Here is a 20,564-nt window from a genome sequence, read left to right as displayed (position 1 = left end):
CTGGCCAGTCCAAGTAATCTCAAAGTGAAAAGCATGATGACAAAACAATACATTATCCTATCTCAACAACAATAAGAAAACAACCCAAACAAATATGAGCACAAAAATGTTTATTTTACAAATGTTATACATGTTTCCAAATGTGTTAAAAAATGTTTTGCAACAAGCCTAAAGGTGGAGCGTGTATTTTTTTTTTATGTCACTTGCTTTTGTGTCTGAGTCTTAAGAGAGTTCAAGGGCTTCCTCCGACTCCAGATGCTCCTCAGTTTTTTGGAACACTGCCCCCTTCTGCTCTCCACCTTCATCTTCAGCCTCCACACTCTCCTCCCCCGGCCCCTGGCTTGTCATAGAGGCGTCGAGTCCATCCTGGTCAGCGCTGGCGTTCTGCGAGTCTGCTCCCTCGTCATCTTCATCCTCCACATCCATCTCAAAAACACGAATGTGCCTCAGATTGGCGCTTAGCTGCCAGAAAAGAAACGGTTAATGTTAGAAAACGGTCCATTACAGTCATTCACTGGCATGCCCCCCGCTGGCAGAGGAATGTGAGAAGGCCAAAAATGGATCTTATTGATCCCTGGAGCAAACATAGAAATACTGCACTAAAATTAAAACTCCCCATACATTCGCTATAGTGGGAGGTCTTAGATGTAAATTTAACATACCACACAGGCCACTTTGCGGATTCCATTGACAGCAACGAACTGGGCCTTCATGCTTTCCAGTTCCCGCCACTGATTCCCCAACACTAGTTCTTGACAGGGGATGGCACCACTCTGCTGGTCCAACCTGCATGACAAACAAATTAAATAAATTATATTTAGTTTTTTTGTCCATCAGCCTGGATTATACAAGTGAAAATCATTATTATGAAAGTAAGGTGTGTCTAATAATACACACACCTCAGGTGAGTCTGCCAATTGAATTCAGTCTCACAGCTCAGGGCTGAAGCTAGAGGAAGCTGAGCCAGGACGCGCCTTCTGTTCTCTTCCTCTGATCCTTGCAAGACCACAGTTAGCATTTCATCGTCATAGAAACGTGCATCCAGGCAGCTGTATATATAATTAGGCCTATAAAAAGAAAATTATGTTGAGTAATGGTGGAAATACATTCACTTGCATCTATGTTAATTTAACAAAATGAATTTCTTGGAATGACATGAGAGGCACTTACTGGGCTGCAGCATTATCATCATCTGTGTTGTCAAGATGGTGGCTCAGGTCAATGGACATGACGCTGTTGGGGATGTGTCTTTGTGAAAACAACAATTATGGTTACAAATACAGATTAAACACACAAAGAAAGTCACACATACACAAACAGTCATACAAACCTGTTTGGATCTGTTCCTTTGCGCAATAGGTAGAGTTTACTGGGTGAAACTTCTGGCATGCAGAACAAAACATAGTGCATTTTGGCTTTCTTGTCATTCCACCTGTAGCGCAAAAAACAAATAACATTAACACAAACCCCCGTCACTCTCTGTGCAAACCATGATGTTTGTGTTTTACGTACAAAGACGGAAGTTCAAAAAGTCGTGGAGTGTTTTCAGAGCTGGAAAGACAAAGGACATGATCAAATAAATACAACTTTAATCACAATAATTGAGGAATATTTGAAAATATAGATATATAGAGACACAAGATCATACCTCTCTGGCACGGTGTACAGGGGCAAGAAGACGGCCTGTTTTACAGACTTTCCAATCACTTCCTGCGCACATATAATGTGTAAAATTAAATAAATAAGTAAAAAGTTCCCCCCAAAAAACATCTGAAATGTATGCTTGTCAAGTCTGTTCACTGTGGCAACAGTATTGTAAAAATGCAGCAGAAGAGCTTTCGATCTACACACAGATTGGGCAAAATTGTTCGTGTTCTTCAGGTTTATCCTGAAGCTACATATCCAGATTTTGTGTGTGAGGGTCGCTGACATTTGTGGCTTAACACTTCGATCATACAGGGAAAGAAGAAGGTAGACAGCACACAAAACTCACAGCAGGTTTCTGGAGACACTGCTCGATCACACTCTCCATCATCCTCTTGACGAAGTGCAAAGACTTTTGGGGAAATGAAGGGAACAGCAATGGGCTCTCTAGATAAACATGTCAAACATTTTATCTGTTAGTTATGGCATGCCAATCTTTAACCTAATTTTGAAAAATTAAAGTTAGTTATAAACAGTAATTATTATTAGTACTCTTTCTGTACTTATAAAGTCAGGATCATAATTCACCCTTCAGGTGCGTGCTCTCCTGTAAAAACTTCAGCCACTGGTTTCCCTTAGTGTTGGGCGGAGACACAAGGTCTTCATCCTCATCCTTAAGGTACTGTAAATGTAAAAAAAAAAAAAAAGGAGACACCAGACTGTGTAAGACAGCAGCTCCATTCAAAAACACCTGAAGGTATGCAAGTCAAAACCACTTACCTGACCAACTCGTTCTACGTTGAAGTACTTCCCTTTGCGATCAAAGAGTTCCTCATTCTGTGAGAGAGAACAGTCCACGAACAGCTATAAATATGCTGAAAACATATTTAACATTATTGCAGCGTCATTACACTGATCTCACCTCACTGAAGTGCTCAGACAGGAAGTCAGCAACAAAGGCAATGTCCTTCTGAGTCATCTAAGGGATTAACCAAACATGTAAATATTTTAATCATTTCAGGAAACACTTGTCTTGAAACAAATGTCTCACAGCACTTATGATAACCAACCTTATTGAGTTCTGGAGGTACATGCTCCTCACACATCCTTAGCATAGCTGTAAAGAAAAAAAAATGATTGTCAATAAAAGCAATCATTAAAACTTTATACTTTCATTAAAAAATGTCTACTTTAATTTATAAACTTTATTCTTACCTACATACAACCAGCGAAAAAAGGCCTTAAAATTCTTCATACTCTTGTCAATCACCCTGAATGACAAAATAACAGGAGCGATTTACGGAAAACCACAGCAGATATACAATTAATACAAAATACTTCATAATTGCTGATAGACAAGAAGTTAATTATCAAAAAAATAATCACTCACTGCAAAAGTTCATTGGCTTTCAGAGAGAATGAACCCACTGCTGTGATGGCACCTGAAAACATAAAACACACATGTTGATGTTGATGATTCAATATCTGATGTTTTATTAACAATGCAGGGTACCGGCGCTGTACCTTCTATAGCTGCTGAATCCAGACCGAGGGGCTCGAACTTCTGCTTCCACAGGCACATGCCTTTCACCTCGCTGAGGTGATACAACAGAGCCTCGGAGCCACTGTAGCCAGAGAGAGACGGAGGGAGAGATTTGAACTGAGAGATCTCAGGTACCAGGTGAAGGAGAAGTGATGAGAAGTGAAAGGCTGAAAATACCTCTGCAGGTGGCTGATCACCAGCTTCTGGATGCTGGAGTAAGACGACTCAATGGACTGGCCGAGCTTCTTTAAGCCCTGTGATGAAAATATATTATACAGACAACAATCAAACAAGATGAGTTTGTCACTGTCAGGAAATCTTATTGGAAGTGCACATAAAGAGGAGCATTCACACCACCTATTACTCTCACCTTAACAGTCAGCTGGTTCATAAGAAGAGCCTGCAGTTCAGGACTGTGAGAAAGCAAAGAGCCAATAGGAAGAAAAATTTGACAAACCCAAGATATTCTGACTCCATCTACAGGACACTAAAAACATTGCAACATGATAATGAGCGAACACTAACAACAACAAGGTTTCCTTACCTTGATTGTCCCCACAGCAAGAGCTCCAGAAATTCATCTTGAACTTGAGTGTTTGTGTTCTTTTCCTATGAAGAGCAGAAATAAACAGTTTAGTGTTCATTCTCATTTCAGCCAATTTATACTACAGACCACTCGACTACTGACCTGAACAAACTTAGTGAGTCTGAGATCCATCTGCATGAGGATGTCCTCCCAGGCTTCACACATACATGTGAGTGAGAGGTGCAGGTACTGCAGCAGGGTGGAGATGTGGGTGAACTTGCGTGCCATCCTGGTTACCTCAGACAGACAGTCTGATAACAACCCTGTGTCTAACTGGAAGACAAAGATGGGCAATTACATTTGCAAAGAAAGAAAACACAGGTTTAAAAGAACTGATAAATGAAGCCAAATCATCCATCTCACCTGAATGTAGCAGATCTCAGGGTTGTTGTCAGCAGACCTGACTTCTGTGATGACGGACAAAGACTTGAGATCACTGGACAAACTCAGACTGCGACAGGTTCCTGATACCTGTAGTGTCATCACATGAAAATAATCATTAAATGTACTGTTGTATTCTTCAGAGGCTTAATATTGGGACACGGGGGTTCAAACTAACAAACAAAAAAGAGCCATTATTCTTGCTGATGGTCTCATTTGCTTCTGCATATAGAGACATTAGTATTAGATTGAGAGTTTAAAAAAAAAACCTCTGCAGTCAGTTTAAGTGGAAATTTTGGTGACAACATTTTTTCAAAGACCATTACATCAGCTGATTTATTAACTCTTTTAGAAGATATAATGGACAACTCACACAAATGATGGAAATAACCTTACCCCTGTTAAAGTCGCAATCTTGTACATCCCGTAGGCATAAAGCTCCACAAAGCCAGCATCTCCTCCAAGAACAAGTACATTCAGCCTGAATGGAAACAAAATGGGTGATGTTATCATTTACAGCTTTCCATCTTATTTACAGCTTTCCATCTTAAAATGTAGCGTTGATTAAAAAGTGTCAGACTGAAGAGGTTTCATTCACCTGACTTCTCCAAGGAGATTCATTATCTCGTCAGACTTTTCCTCACTGTAACACAGAAGGATCGTGGCTGTTAACTCAGGCAAAACATGGAGTAGTCAACTGATATCAGACTTATTAGATGTGCATTAAAATACTGCCTCACCTGAAGATTTTTGAAGTTGTGCTGTAGCTGGGGAAAATAACAGTTTTAGCAAATGTTATTCAATCAACCCAGGAGATGCTATCGTATAACCTGATATGTAATGAATGCTGATGTTACCTCTTGGGCAGTGTTGGTAATTTGGGAAGAAAAAGTTTGGATTCATCCTCTGAGTTGTAGAAAGAGCTGAGGGCGCTGAAATACATCAAAAGACCAAACATCCACATTATTCTTTAAAGTCAGACATCCTTTGTGCCACTGGTTTGATTCATGAGCTTCACACATACCTGTTCTCCTCTGTCACTTCCATCCAATGCATGCAGGTCACAGGATGCTGCATTGGAAACACGTGGAGGATCTCTGCTTTCTCAACGCCACACAGGACCACCTGCTTGGTGTCTCCAAGGCTGAAGGCCAATACTGGGGAGCCAAAGGAGGATTAAATATAATAAAAAGCTTCATGCTTCCTTCAACAAGCATGATTATTAAGAGAGAGATGTAGCCATTCCTTACTTTTGCCATCAGGTCGCCAGGCAAGTGCAGTGATCTCTTTCCCAGTGCACTCACTGGGTGGTAAGCTCCAAACACGCTGGAAACTAGCCAGGCGGTGTAGCAGCAACTATGGCCAAATATCAACCATACGATTACAAAGCTACACAGGATACCAAGACATGTTTCAGGAATAATAAAAGGATTTAAAGCCTACCTCTCCAGTTGTGTTGGCCAGAGCAATCAGATCTCTTTTAGGAGACCATGCCATACACAGGACAGGGTTAGGAAGCTGCTTCTCTCCCACTTGCCGGAAGGCTGGCATGTTGTGGTCTGACAGTATGAAACATTCAATAGATACATAAATGACAGGAAGTTAATTTGGATGGCTAAACTTAAGATAGTAAAAGTCTTAATGATTATATAACCCTGTTATTGGTGATTGTTTTAAAGAACACAAAACAGTTGATCCTTGTTGTTTTACGTACAGCTGTGTCGCTGTCTTTTCTTTATAGTAGCCTAGAGCTGGACGACCTGCTTCTTTCTCGAATTACAATGAATCATCTACATCTTGATGTACAGTTTCTGGCTTTCTTTATCTTTCATCATTGTGAATTTACTTTTTTGGACTGTCTTTTGCAAATCGTTACACTTAAAGATGGCCCGGTAGTATCTGGGAAATGCAACTGGCATGTGTGTGGGTTACATTAGCGGTAGCCACGACCTAAACAGCACAGTGCTTGAAGGCTAAATGAACATTCCGTGCTAATAAGTGGAGCCTTACCGTTTTGAGTTGACAGCCTTCTGTTTAAATACTAGATATAACTGTATGCTAGCAGGATTGTTAGCAAGCCGACGTCGCTAATGTAGAGAAAACCCCATAGCTAATGTTGGCCGTTCTGGACACTACGGGCGGCGATATTATAACTACAGCACGGTGTATTTTACATTTAAAAGCGTCAAATACACTCTGCCCTGCCTGCGAAACACCAGATTGAAGTTTTCTTCATGATGTTTTCACAATTACGCGGACAGCGCCATATTTTCCCTGCGACCAATCATTGTGAAGCAACGGCAGCCGCGACAGGACAAGATTGCTCGGAGGGAAAACGCGATTCGTTAATGTGAGATACAAAAAGCGGATAGTGAGCAGACAGTTAAGGGTGAATTATTGATGGGCGAAAAGAAGTTTTCTAAAAAAGAACTGAAGCGTGAAGCTCTAACGTGTATCTTGTTGTTATAGTATATTGTTTGGGAGCGTTTTACAATCAAAATGGGGCTCTCTGCTGACCAAACGAGGGTTTTACATACAGGACGGTTAATTGAAAATCCGCTCAACCGTCAAAATGTAAGTAACTCGGTGAGTGGTTGGTTGTTGTGAGTGTTTATTGCCCTCTCTTAAAGTTTTAATTTTAAAGTAAACCTTAAGAAAGTCTTATTTAAAAGCGTGCAACGTCGAACTAGTTTTCTGTCTTAAATGTTTTTTTTCATGTTGTTCGAGCTATCAAAGTGATACTGCTATTAATTGATGCTAGCTTGTAGGCTAAACATCATAAAATGTCCAAAAAGCAACGTTACCAGCCCCTTTTAGAGCCTTCTATGTCCTGAAAGGTGATATATTTTTGCCAATTTACACTCTAAAGGTGATCTTTACACACCATATTTATCATGAAGGGACATGAACAACTTTGGCCTTCTCCCAGCAGGGCTTCACACAACTCCAACCTGAGCAGGTTTTATCAGCAACACAACTGAAAACAACTGTGAGGCTGTGTCTGTTGGGCCTTTAATCTGTAACAATGCATATTATTCACAAGTTCATAATTTTGTATATAGTGAAACTCAAGTAAAATACAAGTACCCCAAAATTGCACTTTGGATACCACCACTGTCAAAAACATTAACAAAAAGAAGAGGAAGCATGTAGTTCTGCAGAAAGAATTTAAATCCCCAGAAGGAGACAATTATTATTCAGTTTAATCGATCGTCAGAGGGAACAGCAGAAGTTTTCATTGAAACTGCTGACAGCAAGGTTCATCCTGAGTACTCCACAGACCTCCAGGCATCACAGGCTTGTCATTTTACACTTCTTGGAAAGAGAATGACATTCTGCTGAGTCGTTGAGCTTGATTGCATGGGGATGACCTGATATATCCAGGCCAAAGCAAGTCAGGCTGATACTATTTGGAAGGATCAAATTGCGGGAAATAAAGAAAATAAATAAATAAATATGTTTTTAATGGCCAAGAAGGGTATACGTGTATATAAGTTAAGTTATGACGGCTTGTAAACCAAATCATTGATGGTATTGATGCAGAAAATGTTTGAAAGATTTTAAATGTGTCTGAACTGCTGGAAAAAGATGTGTTCGCTAAACCATTTATATATGTGTGTGTATATATATATGTGTGTGTGTGTGTGTGTATATATATAAATGTCTTCTCAAGCATAACCTACCTGTTGTGTGTCAAGATGCCATGGCCTTTGACCTTTGCAAATGAAGTCTCAGAGTCTCTTATCTACAGAATCACTATAAATACTGAAAGCAGGCGACATGTAAACCTAATATATCATGGGGGGAATAGAGCTGTGGTGGAAACATAGAGTATAAAGTGCTGGAAAAGTTCCAGTGCTATTCTTACATGGATCACAGATACAAGTCTGTATGCTTTAGAGGTCCCCATAAATAATGCAGTTATTTTTAAAGGATGTGTTAGCATCACTTATTAATTGGGGTACTGTGACAAATGAGTAGAATTTTAGAAGATTACTTCTTTGTGTGTGTGTGTGTGTGTGTGTGTGTGTGTGTGTGTGTGTGTGAGAGAGAGAGAGAGAGAGAAGTAGATAGTTATTACAGTGGAAACTTATCACTGGCACTTCACTGTAATCTATACATTGATGAAGAACTAGAATAGCTCTGAGAGCACAATTGTGATAGTGGCCTCGAAATAGACCAAGTGAGGCTGCGTGGTCCTCGACTGTTATCCTTCTGACCAACCGTTTTGTCGTTAGTCTGAGACATTTATTTTCTGGTATACAAAACGAGACCATTCTGGATGTCTTTTTTTGGCTAGCAGGGAGTTTAAAAAAACGATGTGTCTGTACCTTAATTTAATCTTAACATGCTCCATGTGAGCAGCTTTGACCTTGACAAAGCCACAAAGCACTCTTTGCAAAATGCTCCCAGTCCCCTTTTAAGATAACTTACCCATAGATTTGGCAGATAAGTGGGTGGTCTGGGGTCATTGGGTTAACCCAGCCGGGCTCCTTGGCAACACTGAGGAGCTGCTGTCACTTCACTGTGTCAAATTAAAAGACGTCTTCACCTGACAAATTATAACCCAGACAGTAAAAGACATATTCAGCAGGTTGTTTGTTATATCTTCTTTATCCAAACCTGTGGTTAAGTGTGGCCAATGCACATTAAGAGTCTCTGAATGTTGCATGAACCCCAACTGTGTAGCTTATTATTAGTGACTGTGTGGTGTAAGATAATACATGGATGCACTGTTTTCCATGTTTAATTAAAAAACACTTGTTCTGTAAAAATGTCACCACTACCTTCTGTTCCACTGGTCTACCATAACACTCTCTCTCCTTGCCAGTATTCTGGCTGTGAAACCTGAGCCGGGGCCAAATATAGCCCCACACAGTGAGCAGTTAGAGACCGGGACAGATGGGACAGCAGGCCACTGCAGAGGCAGTACGCAATTGGACCCTGAACCTGAGAGATCCTGCCGACTGTCTGACCAATAAGGCTGCTCTTCTGGAAGGAGAAGCTTCTTTTTGGCTCATTGTGACTAATAAACGAGACAAACCTGGAAGCACAAAACCAGGAGGAAGCGTTTGGATAGACAGCCCACTTTAAGGTTAGTTTTGCTCTGTTTTTGTTGATTGGTTGTTGATTTCTTATCAAGAATATGACTTAAATCATTCAATGTAACAGCTCAAGAGTTATTAATGTGGTGGGTCCATACAGCATCAGTTATATTCAAACATTACAATAAATATATAATATATTCCTTATCTTGTTCTTTTAAGGATTTTTAGGTTCCTTTTCATTTTAAACTTTTTTATAATAAGTAAAAAAAAAAATACTGTTAAAGTATTAAGCATATATTAAAGTTAACTTAAAAACGCTTTGCAAATCTTAGAAAGGACCAGAGTTAATGGAAACTTTGACAGCACTGACAGTTGTTAACAATCTATCAATCAGTCTCAATGTTTTACATTTTCCACATTCATATTTAATTAGCCCTGTGTCGTTGTTATTGTTTCCTTCAGATGATACATAGTCTTGCCTAATCTCATCTGTTGAATGCTTTAACCCAGCAACTCTTTGTGCATGACCACTTGTACCTGTATGTGTTTAAAGGCAGTGGTTTCTTTCCTCAGCTCAGGGTGGGTGAGTTTGTGCTGCTGCTGTGAAACATAGCCCAGGAGATTAAAAATAACAACAGCTGGTCTTCAGGACGCCATGAGGCACTGAGTGTCACACTGCGTCATGCGTGTATCTACACCAACAGCTTCACAACATGCTATACATCTAGAGTCAAGGTGTAGCGTGACAGAACACAGAGGTAGTAGAACTGTTTTAAAATACATGTGCGTGTGACCTCGTTTGATTTATAAACTAGTATGTATGGATGCATCGTGACATCAATGTACAGTGCAAAATAAACACTATGTGTACATTTATATTTGGATTATGGTTTAAAATGTCCTGGCATCTGTGTGAAGACTCTCCATCTCTTGTTCACAAAATGGTACAGCTCTAATGAGGAAATATTTGAAAAAGTTATGGTACAACATGTTGACATTCAGCATCAATTGGTGATTTTAACTGTGGTACTTTCTGTATATTGTTAGGTATGACGTCACTTGACTGCTGCAACTAGACCTACTCTCCGTAGAGTATCAGTATTTAAATCCAAGCTAAAAACACCACTGCATTAATCGATTAATTAAGTGTGTGTTTTAGAGGCTGTTAGCTTTTCTCCACTCATAACATTGTAAACGAGAGTGGTACTCAGTAGAGCACATACCTTCAACAAGGCCAGCCACCTAAATACGAATGTTACAATTTGCCATTTTATAGACAAAATGATAAACTCACTACTCATTAAAAGCAACCATTGGATTCCTTAGAAATGAGAATATTCTAAATTTTCTTGCCACGATGTGGAATTAAGAATGTGTGAGGTGAGTGGAGCTGGAATTAATGATTGTTTCATTTCCCATAAATCATTTTGGTGAAATCCTTTCCACAATAATCATAAATTGTCAAATAATTGTGAAAAATGCTCATCACAATGTCCCACAGCCCAGAGTGATATCTTCAAATTGCTTCTTTTGTCCAAAACCCATCAACAGTCCAAAACCCAAAGAACCTTCATTTACTATCATACATAACAAAGAAAATCAGTAAATCCTGTCATTTAAGATGCTGGAACTCACAAATGTTTGACATTTTTGCTTAAAAAAATGACTAAAATGAATATGAATGTATCAAAATAGTTGGTTAGTTATCTGAAGTGGCAAGTACACCAAAGAACAGTGGGGTAAAGAGTGACGGGATACATTGTCCTGTTTGAAACACAGTGAGTAAGAAATGCCAGTCATGTTCACCATGACCTCAGTTAAAGCCTTTGCTAATACCCACCAACTGTGTCCAGACAGCACCAGCCTGAGTCATCCTGCCGGCTATGGCTGCGAGAGCAGATGAGCCAGTATTGTGAAGTCTATATTTTAAGCTTTACTCCTCTTGTTTGTAATTTTCCTTTCAACTGATAGTTATCTCATGTACACAGTGTAAACTGGAGAGTCTACACTGTAAATGTGTGTAATTAGCTTGTTGTGAATGTGTGTTTCAGGATGCAGGACGGGAGTTGGAATCAGCCGCTCCCCATTTCTCTGCTGCTGAAGGACCCGGCAGGAGGCAGATCTTTGGAGGGCGATGGAGGGATGTTTTCTGAAGCCTCCTCTGATGGGGAACTCTACCTGGACTCAGTGACAGAGCTGGAATCTGGAGATGGAGACTTTGCCGATCTTACTGCCTTCTTAAGTGCAGATGAGATAAACCATAGCCTGGACCTGGCCCGAGAGGCCTTTGGTGACCAAGTTGAATCTGAAGATCCAGGCCCCTCTAATCCTACGCCCCAGGAGCAGGCTCTCCAACATGTCCAATCTCTTCCTTTGCCCCCCCAGACTACTGAAAACCTCACCACAAGCTCAAAACTGCAGCATCAGACCAAATCCCCCTACACGGATGACAATGTAGCAGTTGAAGCCTTATCCAGCCATAATGTACCCCTCAGTAAACCTGTACAAGTGTCCAGTGAGGCTCCGTCCTCTGCTGAGAAGGTTGTCCGCCACAAACCAGTCCAGCCAGTGTATAAGCAGGATAAACCCCGGCTGCTTCATGAAGGCCTGGAGCTGAACGATCGAGCCGGTTCAGCCACAGAGTTCTGTAGCCGAGCTGCCACATTCATCGAGGAGCTGTCATCCATCTTCAAAGGCTCTGCTCACCTGGAGCCACAGGTGGAGGAGGACTCCTCCTCTCCTGACAGTGGCTACTTGTCCCCGAGGAGTCGGCGACCAGTCCCTCAGGGCTCTGCCTCTGTTCCCTCTGTGCCTCCCAGCCAACAGGAGCAGGCACAGTACAGTCAGCCGGCCATGAGCATGGAGCCTCAGCCGGAAGGCCCGTTGGTAGTGGCAGCTTCTGCGAGGTATCAACACTCTGGAGCTCCAACCTCACATGGGCTGTCTCCTCCTTGTTTCCACCAGAAGCTGAAGAGTCAGGAGGTGGCAGAAGGAAGCCCCATTCGCCTGGAGTGCAGAGTTACAGGAAACCCCCAGCCGCTGGTCAGGTAAGGAAAATGCACTTTGAGGATTTCTCATCCACATTTGTTTAAAAGGTTTAAGGTTTGGCCTTAAACATATGGCTTTTTTTAAGGCCCCCAGTTATCACTGTTACTACAGGTAATGGTTTCCTTAACTAATTCAATTCATGTAATTGTCTGGTCTAGGGTAAAAAATATTCTTATTGTTGAATTTCATTATTCTAAACATCATCTTGTTTTAGGTTTAAGGGTGAACATCATGTGATTTCACAAAGAGTGTTTGGAAATTAAGTAATGGTGTCTTCAGTCGGCATTAAACAGCAAATACCCGCAACTGATTTTCCACTGATTCTCTAAGATATTGGCTTGGCAAAGAACCTGAAGGAATGACTTTTTTGTTTTCCATGGACTTTATAGGCTTGATAGAGTTGTTGATGACTGTATCCTGCTATCCTCTCAAATACTGAAAAGCATAAACAGCAAAAGTTGGCCACCATAAAGTATTTGGTGCTGCCAGTGGTGAGCCAAGTAATTTTCATCTTGATTGAAGGGTCAGTCCACATAAATTATATATAAAGACAGAAAAGAATTCTCCCACCACCACCATCTAGTCAAGCAGAGTGTTTTATGGGGGTTTTCTATGGGTTTTATCTTTATAATGGAGGTGAATGTAATTTAAATTGTGTTCTACATTTTTCATAGGGACCTTTTCTTTGCTTTAAGTAATTCCAATGAAAACTATTGACAGGGAACTGCATGGACTATCAACAGTATTCATAAGATTGTTTTTGAAAAGACATTACTCCTGAATTCTTTTTTTCATTTTGCAGTGCTGTAAGTGCCTTAATCCAAATTTCATTCACCCCCATTGTATTCAGGTGGAGTTAGAGATTTTATAGATGAAACCCTGAATGGCTTGATGCCACTAGGGGCAGGTACACAGAAAATCAGTGTTTTTGTGAGTGAAGTGAAGTTTGTCAATACCTGCTGAAGCAAAGTCATACACAGGTCAGGAACTGTAAGCCTCTGTGCTAACATTCAGAGTTCCAAGACATTGAATGAACATGATGTGAGAACATGCTGACCTGCAGTGTATGAACAAACCTTTATGTCACAGTGTGGGTGATGTTGACCAGACCGGGCTTCAGGATTCAGCCTGGCTGGCTTGCCTGTTAGAGATAAGGTGGGCGAGGTGGTAGGCGACCAGGAGGTGAGAGTTACTCGTGTTGACAAGCCGAGCACCTAGTTTCAGGTTCGGGGGGGACTTCCACTCTGTGTAAGCACATTTGTCCTTTGGTACCTGAGCCAGTTAAAGCAGGGGTACTGTCGAATTTATGCCTACATGAACTGCCCCTGGCTTTTTGCACCAGTTCAAACTAAAAATACACTCCTCTCTTGTTTCTAGAGATGTCTGCCTCACACCTCGGTCAACACGCTTGTTGTTTACTATTGAGACATACCTGTGCTAATTAAAGTAGCAATCTATTTGAATGAGATGATTTCAGGGCTGTAAAAATGGCCTCTGCAGTGTTTGTCTACTCCTGATAGTTCAGCTCCTGAATTTCAGGCGTTGTATCCACTTGTTGCACTTCATTAAATTATTATAAAATTAAAAATCAATATATCAGGCTGCACTATTACACACAGTTGGAACATTTGGATATCATCCACTTATGCGCATTTCACTGTACTTCACCCGGACACATTTGGTATCTTTTGAGACCTTGTGGTCTTCGCTAGAATTTATGTGGGTTTGACCAGTCCTCCCGTTGTCTGAGATTATGATAATGAACCCTCCAAAGGGTCAGATAGAGCTAAAATACATGTGTTTTTTGGTAAAGTCAGTGATCTAGGAAGCATATCTCCCTCGTAGACTGTGAGGGGCCTCTTCAGTGGCTGTATAAATAGTCTTCAGGCCAACAGGAGACAGGCACAGGAATGCAGGCAATGCAATGACGAGGCGTTTTCAGTCACCACACTCCACATCTCCCCACACCTTCTTGGGGAATATGAAGGTAGTGTGTAGCATGTTTGACCACAAGGAAACAGAATAACTGAGACAGTGTGGGTAATACTGATGTTTCAAAACAAAGAAAGTGAATGGAAAGGTGAGAGAAGTCAAGTGGAGAAGTAAAAATTGAATACTCAACCTTTTACCCCTATAATTGTATAACCTGTGCATAGTTTCCAAAAAGGACATGACCTTTATGCTGCTGAAAGTGAATTCAGATGTTGTTGCAGGATGAGGTGGAAGTATTGTTGTAAACTGAGCAGATTTGCGCAGACGTTTTTTCTTGTTGGACTGTGTGTTTGTCGGCTGTGAATGTCTTGTCAATGACTTGCTCTCAGTATTGTCTGTGTGCCCCTGAAAGAGTGCTGTCACTTCCGGTGTTAGCTATTGATTGTGGACACTAGATGGCAGCAAATTATGTTTTATTTAAAATATCTTCCTCTGTAATGAAGGAGGAAAGTTGCAAAAAGTGTGTATCATCTGTTTCTGTGATGTGATCTCATATTAGTCTAATTAAACACCTGAAGCCGGTGCTTTCTTTGCTGCATGTGACTCTGACTATAAATACATGTGGAAAAATGCCCAAACCTTCTTAATATTTTGCTATTTAAAACTCAAACACTCACATGTCTGAATCCTTTACTTGTAGAGCTTCTTGCTGAAATACCAACTGGACATGACTCACTTTATGTTGTGCATGTGTGTGTGGACCTTATTTTCTCGCGCATAAATTTATTTTGTGTTTCACTGCACAGTTGAACTTGCTATATTGTAAAAGTTGAGATCTCCATGTCCTTTTTTGTTCAGAACAGGTCTAGGGGATGTAAAAATACTATGAAAAGATCAAAATGCTCAATCCACAAAAAATACACACAGCCTGTATTCCGAAACTGACCTTAAATGAGCCGTCAGGACTTTTTAAGGTGTAATGTCACAGCTATGTCACTGCACCCTGAATGGCCATGTTCACAGGTAGAGATAGATGTGGAAATACAGTGGGTGAGGCCTGCTCAGACTTGCAAGAGCTGACCAATCAGGCTTTTTGGGGGAGGGACCTTAAAGAGACAGGCACTAAAACAGTGTGTTCAAAGAGATCGTGAATAGAGGTGCTGCAGCACTGGACAGTAAGAGGAAATAATGTGTCTTTGAACGTGTCTTTTGAACGAACCCATTTTTCCTAGTAAACACCAGCGATCCTGAAAATTAGCCTAATATGAGGCCTTTATTTATTTTCCGTGGGGGCGACTGTAGCTCAGCGGGTAGAGCAGGTTGGCTAGTGATTGAAAGGTCGCTGGTTCAAATCCCGGCTCCGGGCTGGGCTGAGCTGCATGTTGAAGTGTCCCTGAGCGAGATACTGAACCCCACGTTGCTCATCAGTGAGGGCCCTGCGATGAGCTGGCGACTTGTCCAGGGAGTACCCTGCCCTCGCCCGGAGACGGCTGGGATTGGCTCCAGCAGCAACACCCTGCGACCCCATGGAAAGGGATAAAGCGGTTACGGATGATGACATGACATGACATTTATCTTCCGTCTAACTTTTTTTTTCTTGTTTCAACATATTCTTCATCGTTTTAGTGAAAATGTACAACAATTGAATTCAAATGTATTATTGGGCATCGCCTTTGATGCAGCTGGTAGTCTAGACAGGTAACACTCCTCTGCACCTCCTCGTTCTCTCAGTCTAATGAGTTGGTGCTGAGCTGATGCCAGCATTTTGCACGGCCAGTGAAAAAGACATTCCTGGTGGTTGGGTGCTGGGCGCGGTCTTCCGTGGTCAGCCACATTTTGTCTCGGCCGGAGAGTCTTACGGTGTGCCTGGTATTCTGCGCTATGTCTTCATGCTCCTCACACACAATGGTTTATGCAATGCTCTGTTTGTAATGATGCATCTCTGAGATTGGGATGCGTGTGCGTTACATCCTTCTGGGAACCACTTTGTGCATTTCTGCAGTCTGAGCTCATTTTGGCCTTTCTTTACTTCTTCAAGGGGCTAGTTTAGGATTATGATCTGACTGGCATGCGAGCAGAGGGAATGTATGCAGTCAGTGTAAGACCCTTGTGTGTCTGTGTTAGTGTGGTTAAAAAGAGCATTTCTAAACAAAATTGATGGTGTGAGGTCTGCTTGTGCATAACACCAAACACGCTGCGGGTGCATGATGACTGATCCCTCACTAGTTCAATGCATTGCAAAGCAGACATCGACAATCCATCTCCAATTGTGGCATGCTCAGCGAGCTATTTTAGGCATTTTGTCTGATGCTCTTCCATGTCATTACCCTAACTGCCTGCTGTGCAAACAAGGCATTTGAAAACTTGACTTGGAGTTGAATGAAGGGAGATGGGCAGTTACGGTAGAGAGCAGCCACGGCTTCTCGGTTTCAAGCGAACACACAAAACCACAGGGGAAACTTTTGGAAGATGAGAGGCCGCCGATGAATGTTGCTAAGAAATCTACACAAGGCGGTGTCTCCAACATCTGGACGAGGCGACGTTCCATAGATTGATGATGGGATTTGTTTTCAAACATTGATCCTTTGCACTCAAACAAACGTACCTTGTTGGAGCTAATATTGACTGACAGGATCATAGACAGCAGCAGACACACAGATGTAAGAGGACACACATGCACACAAACATATAGTCCAAGTATTTTGCAGATTGTGTGTCTTTTCTAAATGGTCCCATTTTTTACTCCGTGGTAAAAGAAATTCTTACAGACATGGTTCATTCCTAGGAACCAAACCACTTGGTCAAACTGTGAATTATTCATCCCTCTACTGCCAAAAGGGCAAAATCACACTACTTGGATTCTTTAAGAAATACTTTGTGTCAGCTCACGAGATTTATTTAAAAAAAAAAAAAAAGTCCCACAGTTTGTAATCTGGTTCTAAATATCTTTTTAGATTTGGTTTATGGACATGCGAGGGCAATGCACCCTGACCTTTGAAGTCCTTGCTATTGATTTTTTGTAATTAACTAATGCTTGGTATAGATGGAGTTTCCCTGATGGATATCATTTTACTCATTTCAGTTTCTCAAAAGTTTTTGGGATATTGTTTGTCAATATTAATTTGTGGCCAGAAATTGTGAAAGACATCTGATCTGAAGAAGAATCATGAATAAGAAACTGAAAATTACAGAGATGCAAGCATTGGTTGCTGTCTTAAAATCAGTTGTCCCCGTTTTATTATGTGAACTAGTGATAGATAAACACACATTCAGGACCATGTAGGTGGCTGAGAAGCAAAGAATAGTCTTGTGTTTCTCTTATCTGGTCCAATGTCCAGTGTCAATATAATTGTAAATGTTTGACTCAATTAAATTTTTTCAGGTCCAATGCTGATTGATACACCTGCCAATAAAAACATTATTTGCAGTGATCCCTCAAATGTGGGTTTCAAACACGAATATATAGTATGTAAAGGAGGCAGGATATTGCACAACAATCTTTATTATGAAATCAGTGCACTAAAACACTGGGAATTGAAAGGTACTACAAGGAACTTTTAACTGGTTATGAAACAGTCTCACTTTAATAGCAATGCCTCTATCTGACCTACATAAGCAAACATCACCATCAGATTCAGATCCAGAAAATTGACGATTTCTAAATAATTACTTATCCAGGTCAAAAAAGTCAGAAAATTTAAATGTTTTTTTTATGGTCAAGTGCTAAAGTCGAATTGAGGAATCTAACAGCCTAAGGAAAGAAGCTGCTCTGTAGTCCAGCAGTACACCACTGAAACAGAGTTTACAGTCATATTGCAGCTATTGATCTTACATAACCACAAGGGATACATTACCTCATACTCATGCATCCTACAAAAAGCCTTGTTTAAATAGTAAAATAGTATCGCATTTGTTTTCAAAGCATATGCATGCTCAGGCCTAATCAAGACCTTTGGACACGAGGTAGTGTCAACACCATCGCTTTCATCCAGAATCCACAAAGACACCAAGACATTTAAAGACATTATAATGATTTCTTATATGTTTGGTGTCTTGTTCAGGTGAACATTTTAGTTTCAGTTAGTTTTATCTCACAGACTCTTTGGACCTGCACTGAGCTCTTACACTTTGGTACACAGATAAGTAAAAGATTGAAGTTTGGCCTACAGTACCAGCCTTGTTGCAGAAGTAGTCACACAGTCACAGAAGCCCTTCCTCCCACATTGTGTGAAACAGACTTGGTATGAGGTCATAGCAGGTGACCCACTGCTGACTCATGACGAAGCCTGACTGTAATGCTGACTGTTTGGCCTGTTTCAGGAAGGCCGTAATTTTAAATTCTCCCTCATGGGCTCATTTGATCTCTGCAGGAGGAGGGGGGGAGGAAAAGGCTCTGCTATTTTTATACCTGCTTTTTCTGAATTTTTGCAAGCATGATGTCATTTAATATTTAAGCCCAGAATAATGAGTGAGTCTGGCGTGGCTGTGGGGGTGCACTCATACTTCAAATTAATACTACATGGGGACTATTTGACAGAAGCTTAACATTCCTGAAACGTGAAAACACTTAAGAGGGTGTAACTTTAACTACGGATACTGTATGGAGATTTCACAAGAAGCTGTGAGGTAGTCAGTTTGACGTATTATTTAGGTCTCACTGTGCTGATAACTGAACTGTGTTCATTACTGTGTCTGTGTACAAAGCTGTGTATCAGACATGATACATGTGAGCTTGGGCACTGAAGGCAGCCAAAGAATTTCTTTAAGCAACCATAAATAAACAAAGAAACTATCAACTCATCTATATAACCACTGAACATCAGGCTACATACCAGTCACTGCCAAATCTGGCCTACTGCAGACGATACCCATGAACACATTGAGATATCAGCAGTAAAACATTTAGATGGACACACGTCAGTGCTATTCCTCAGCGCTACGTTAATGGTAGTAGTGACGAATGGCCCTGTCCTGTCTGAGCCTCAGCGGTGGCCCCTGGCCCTTGTTTGGCCTGGAGACAGAGTGTGAAGTTTCACCCAAAGAGGTGAAACTTTTCCTGCTCCTCTTCTGGCCTCATAGTCTAGGAGGCTCCTGACCTTGACCCTTTATCAAATAAATTCACACAAATCCCATTATTCTATTTGTAAAACCAGCTATTTTACACGTGTTTGCTCCATGTTTTGCATCCATGGAAATACAATACATTATAGATAGCTCTGGTCAATTATCTTAAATTGTGACGTGTTCAATCCATCAATCTTGACTAGGCAACATTCACTGGTGGAGTATAGCTATGTACATTAACAGAGGTAATAATTCTACATACAACTGTCAAAAGAAGACTAAACCTTCACTTTGTTGAGTTGTGTACTTCATTTTAATGTTGAGTTTAGTTTGGTCACCTGATGATACGTCAAAGCGTGAGGAAGGAAGTCGGCGAACAGAACTGAACATGACATAAGAAAACTTTTAAACATCACCTTGTGAACGTATGTGAACATTTCTGCCTGAGTCTTTTAGGTACATTTTCATCAGCAGTGTTGGCTTATTAAGAATGAAGACAACAATTTCCATATTTCTATACAGAACTTTCACTTGTTATGGGGTACATTCACAGAGTGGTATCTCTTTCGCTAAATGACATTATAGACGTGTTTGGTAAAACAAAGCTACACAGGATTCAAATTAAGTCTTTTATACATCTTTATGTTCAGTATTTAACAGAGAATAGGTGTTACAGATACTAGATGGATGTTAGTGTAAATCTAGTATATTTCCAGCTGTTAAAGAGAATAACCCTCTTACAATGTTAGCTCTGTGCATGGATCATGCTCACAGCCAAAATAATTCTGGGCTCACTGACAGCACCATGTTGAAATCACATTTAGCGCTTAGTGGGTGAGTATTGAGCACCATGAAAACGGATTTGCCGCTGTTCTTGGTTTTTATTTTAAGCCTAAAAATGTATAACAATGTTATTTAGACTTACTATATGAGAAGGAATGTTGTCATCAGGGTCAATGTAATGCTACTAAACTAAACAATCAGTCGAGAAAGAGTTAAATAAGACAGGGAGTAGTTTAAGAGTAGAAGGGGAATGAGATTTGTCCAGAGTTATATAAGTGGATCAGTGACAGTTGAAGAAGTGGAATACCGGATTTAATATGAAGCATGTCTGTTGCGGACAAAGGCGGCAGTCATGCACGGCAGGAGGATGGTAATCCAAGACAAGTTCAACAGGAGGATGGGCAGAGGGCACTCCATAAATCTTTACTCCATACTAAAGTCTCTCCTCCACACAGTGTCGGCCGGCTTGTTTGACCTCATCTGTAAACACACACATTTAGCATCATCATTTAGCATCTACAACAGGCCTTGCATA

The 20,564-nt window shown here is 40.9% G+C and overlaps 2 protein-coding genes across 3 annotated transcripts in view; one reads left to right on the top strand and one right to left on the bottom strand.

Annotated features, from left to right (window-relative positions):
* Nucleotides 1-95: 95 nt before the first annotated feature.
* Nucleotides 96-6,448, bottom strand: anapc4 (anaphase promoting complex subunit 4). Of its 2 annotated transcripts, none has more exons than XM_030432251.1 (28): nucleotides 6,165-6,448; nucleotides 5,598-5,713; nucleotides 5,405-5,510; nucleotides 5,179-5,311; nucleotides 5,012-5,086; nucleotides 4,895-4,915; nucleotides 4,753-4,797; nucleotides 4,551-4,635; nucleotides 4,137-4,244; nucleotides 3,876-4,046; nucleotides 3,732-3,796; nucleotides 3,558-3,600; nucleotides 3,365-3,441; nucleotides 3,169-3,269; nucleotides 3,035-3,086; nucleotides 2,860-2,915; nucleotides 2,715-2,761; nucleotides 2,567-2,623; nucleotides 2,425-2,481; nucleotides 2,233-2,326; nucleotides 1,994-2,091; nucleotides 1,649-1,710; nucleotides 1,513-1,551; nucleotides 1,331-1,432; nucleotides 1,171-1,248; nucleotides 900-1,067; nucleotides 663-786; nucleotides 96-462 (listed from the first exon to the last, which is right to left on the bottom strand). In XM_030432251.1, the coding sequence occupies exons 2-28, from the start codon at nucleotides 5,703-5,705 to the stop codon at nucleotides 223-225; spliced, it is 2,412 nt and encodes an 803-aa protein (XP_030288111.1). In that variant the 5' UTR covers nucleotides 5,706-5,713; nucleotides 6,165-6,448; the 3' UTR covers nucleotides 96-222. The 2 variants fall into 2 exon arrangements, with proteins under 2 accessions (XP_030288111.1, XP_030288110.1); XM_030432250.1 differs by having other exon boundaries at nucleotides 198-462; nucleotides 4,895-4,921.
* Nucleotides 6,449-6,495: 47 nt separating this feature from the next.
* Nucleotides 6,496-20,564, top strand: part of LOC115591370 (palladin-like) — a 31,380-nt gene continuing 17,311 nt past the window's right edge. The window contains exons 1-3 of the mRNA XM_030433343.1: nucleotides 6,496-6,728; nucleotides 8,986-9,249; nucleotides 11,254-12,249. Of these exons, the coding sequence (XP_030289203.1) occupies nucleotides 11,255-12,249 (995 nt within the window). The 5' untranslated portion in view covers nucleotides 6,496-6,728; nucleotides 8,986-9,249; nucleotide 11,254. The remainder of the gene's footprint in view (nucleotides 6,729-8,985; nucleotides 9,250-11,253; nucleotides 12,250-20,564) is intronic.

The sequence above is a fragment of the Sparus aurata genome, chromosome 11, assembly GCF_900880675.1.
Source record: "Sparus aurata chromosome 11, fSpaAur1.1, whole genome shotgun sequence".
NCBI lineage: Eukaryota > Metazoa > Chordata > Actinopteri > Spariformes > Sparidae > Sparus > Sparus aurata.
The sequence above is the reverse complement of the archived record's forward strand: the minus strand, read 5'-3'. Positions and strand labels throughout refer to the sequence as shown.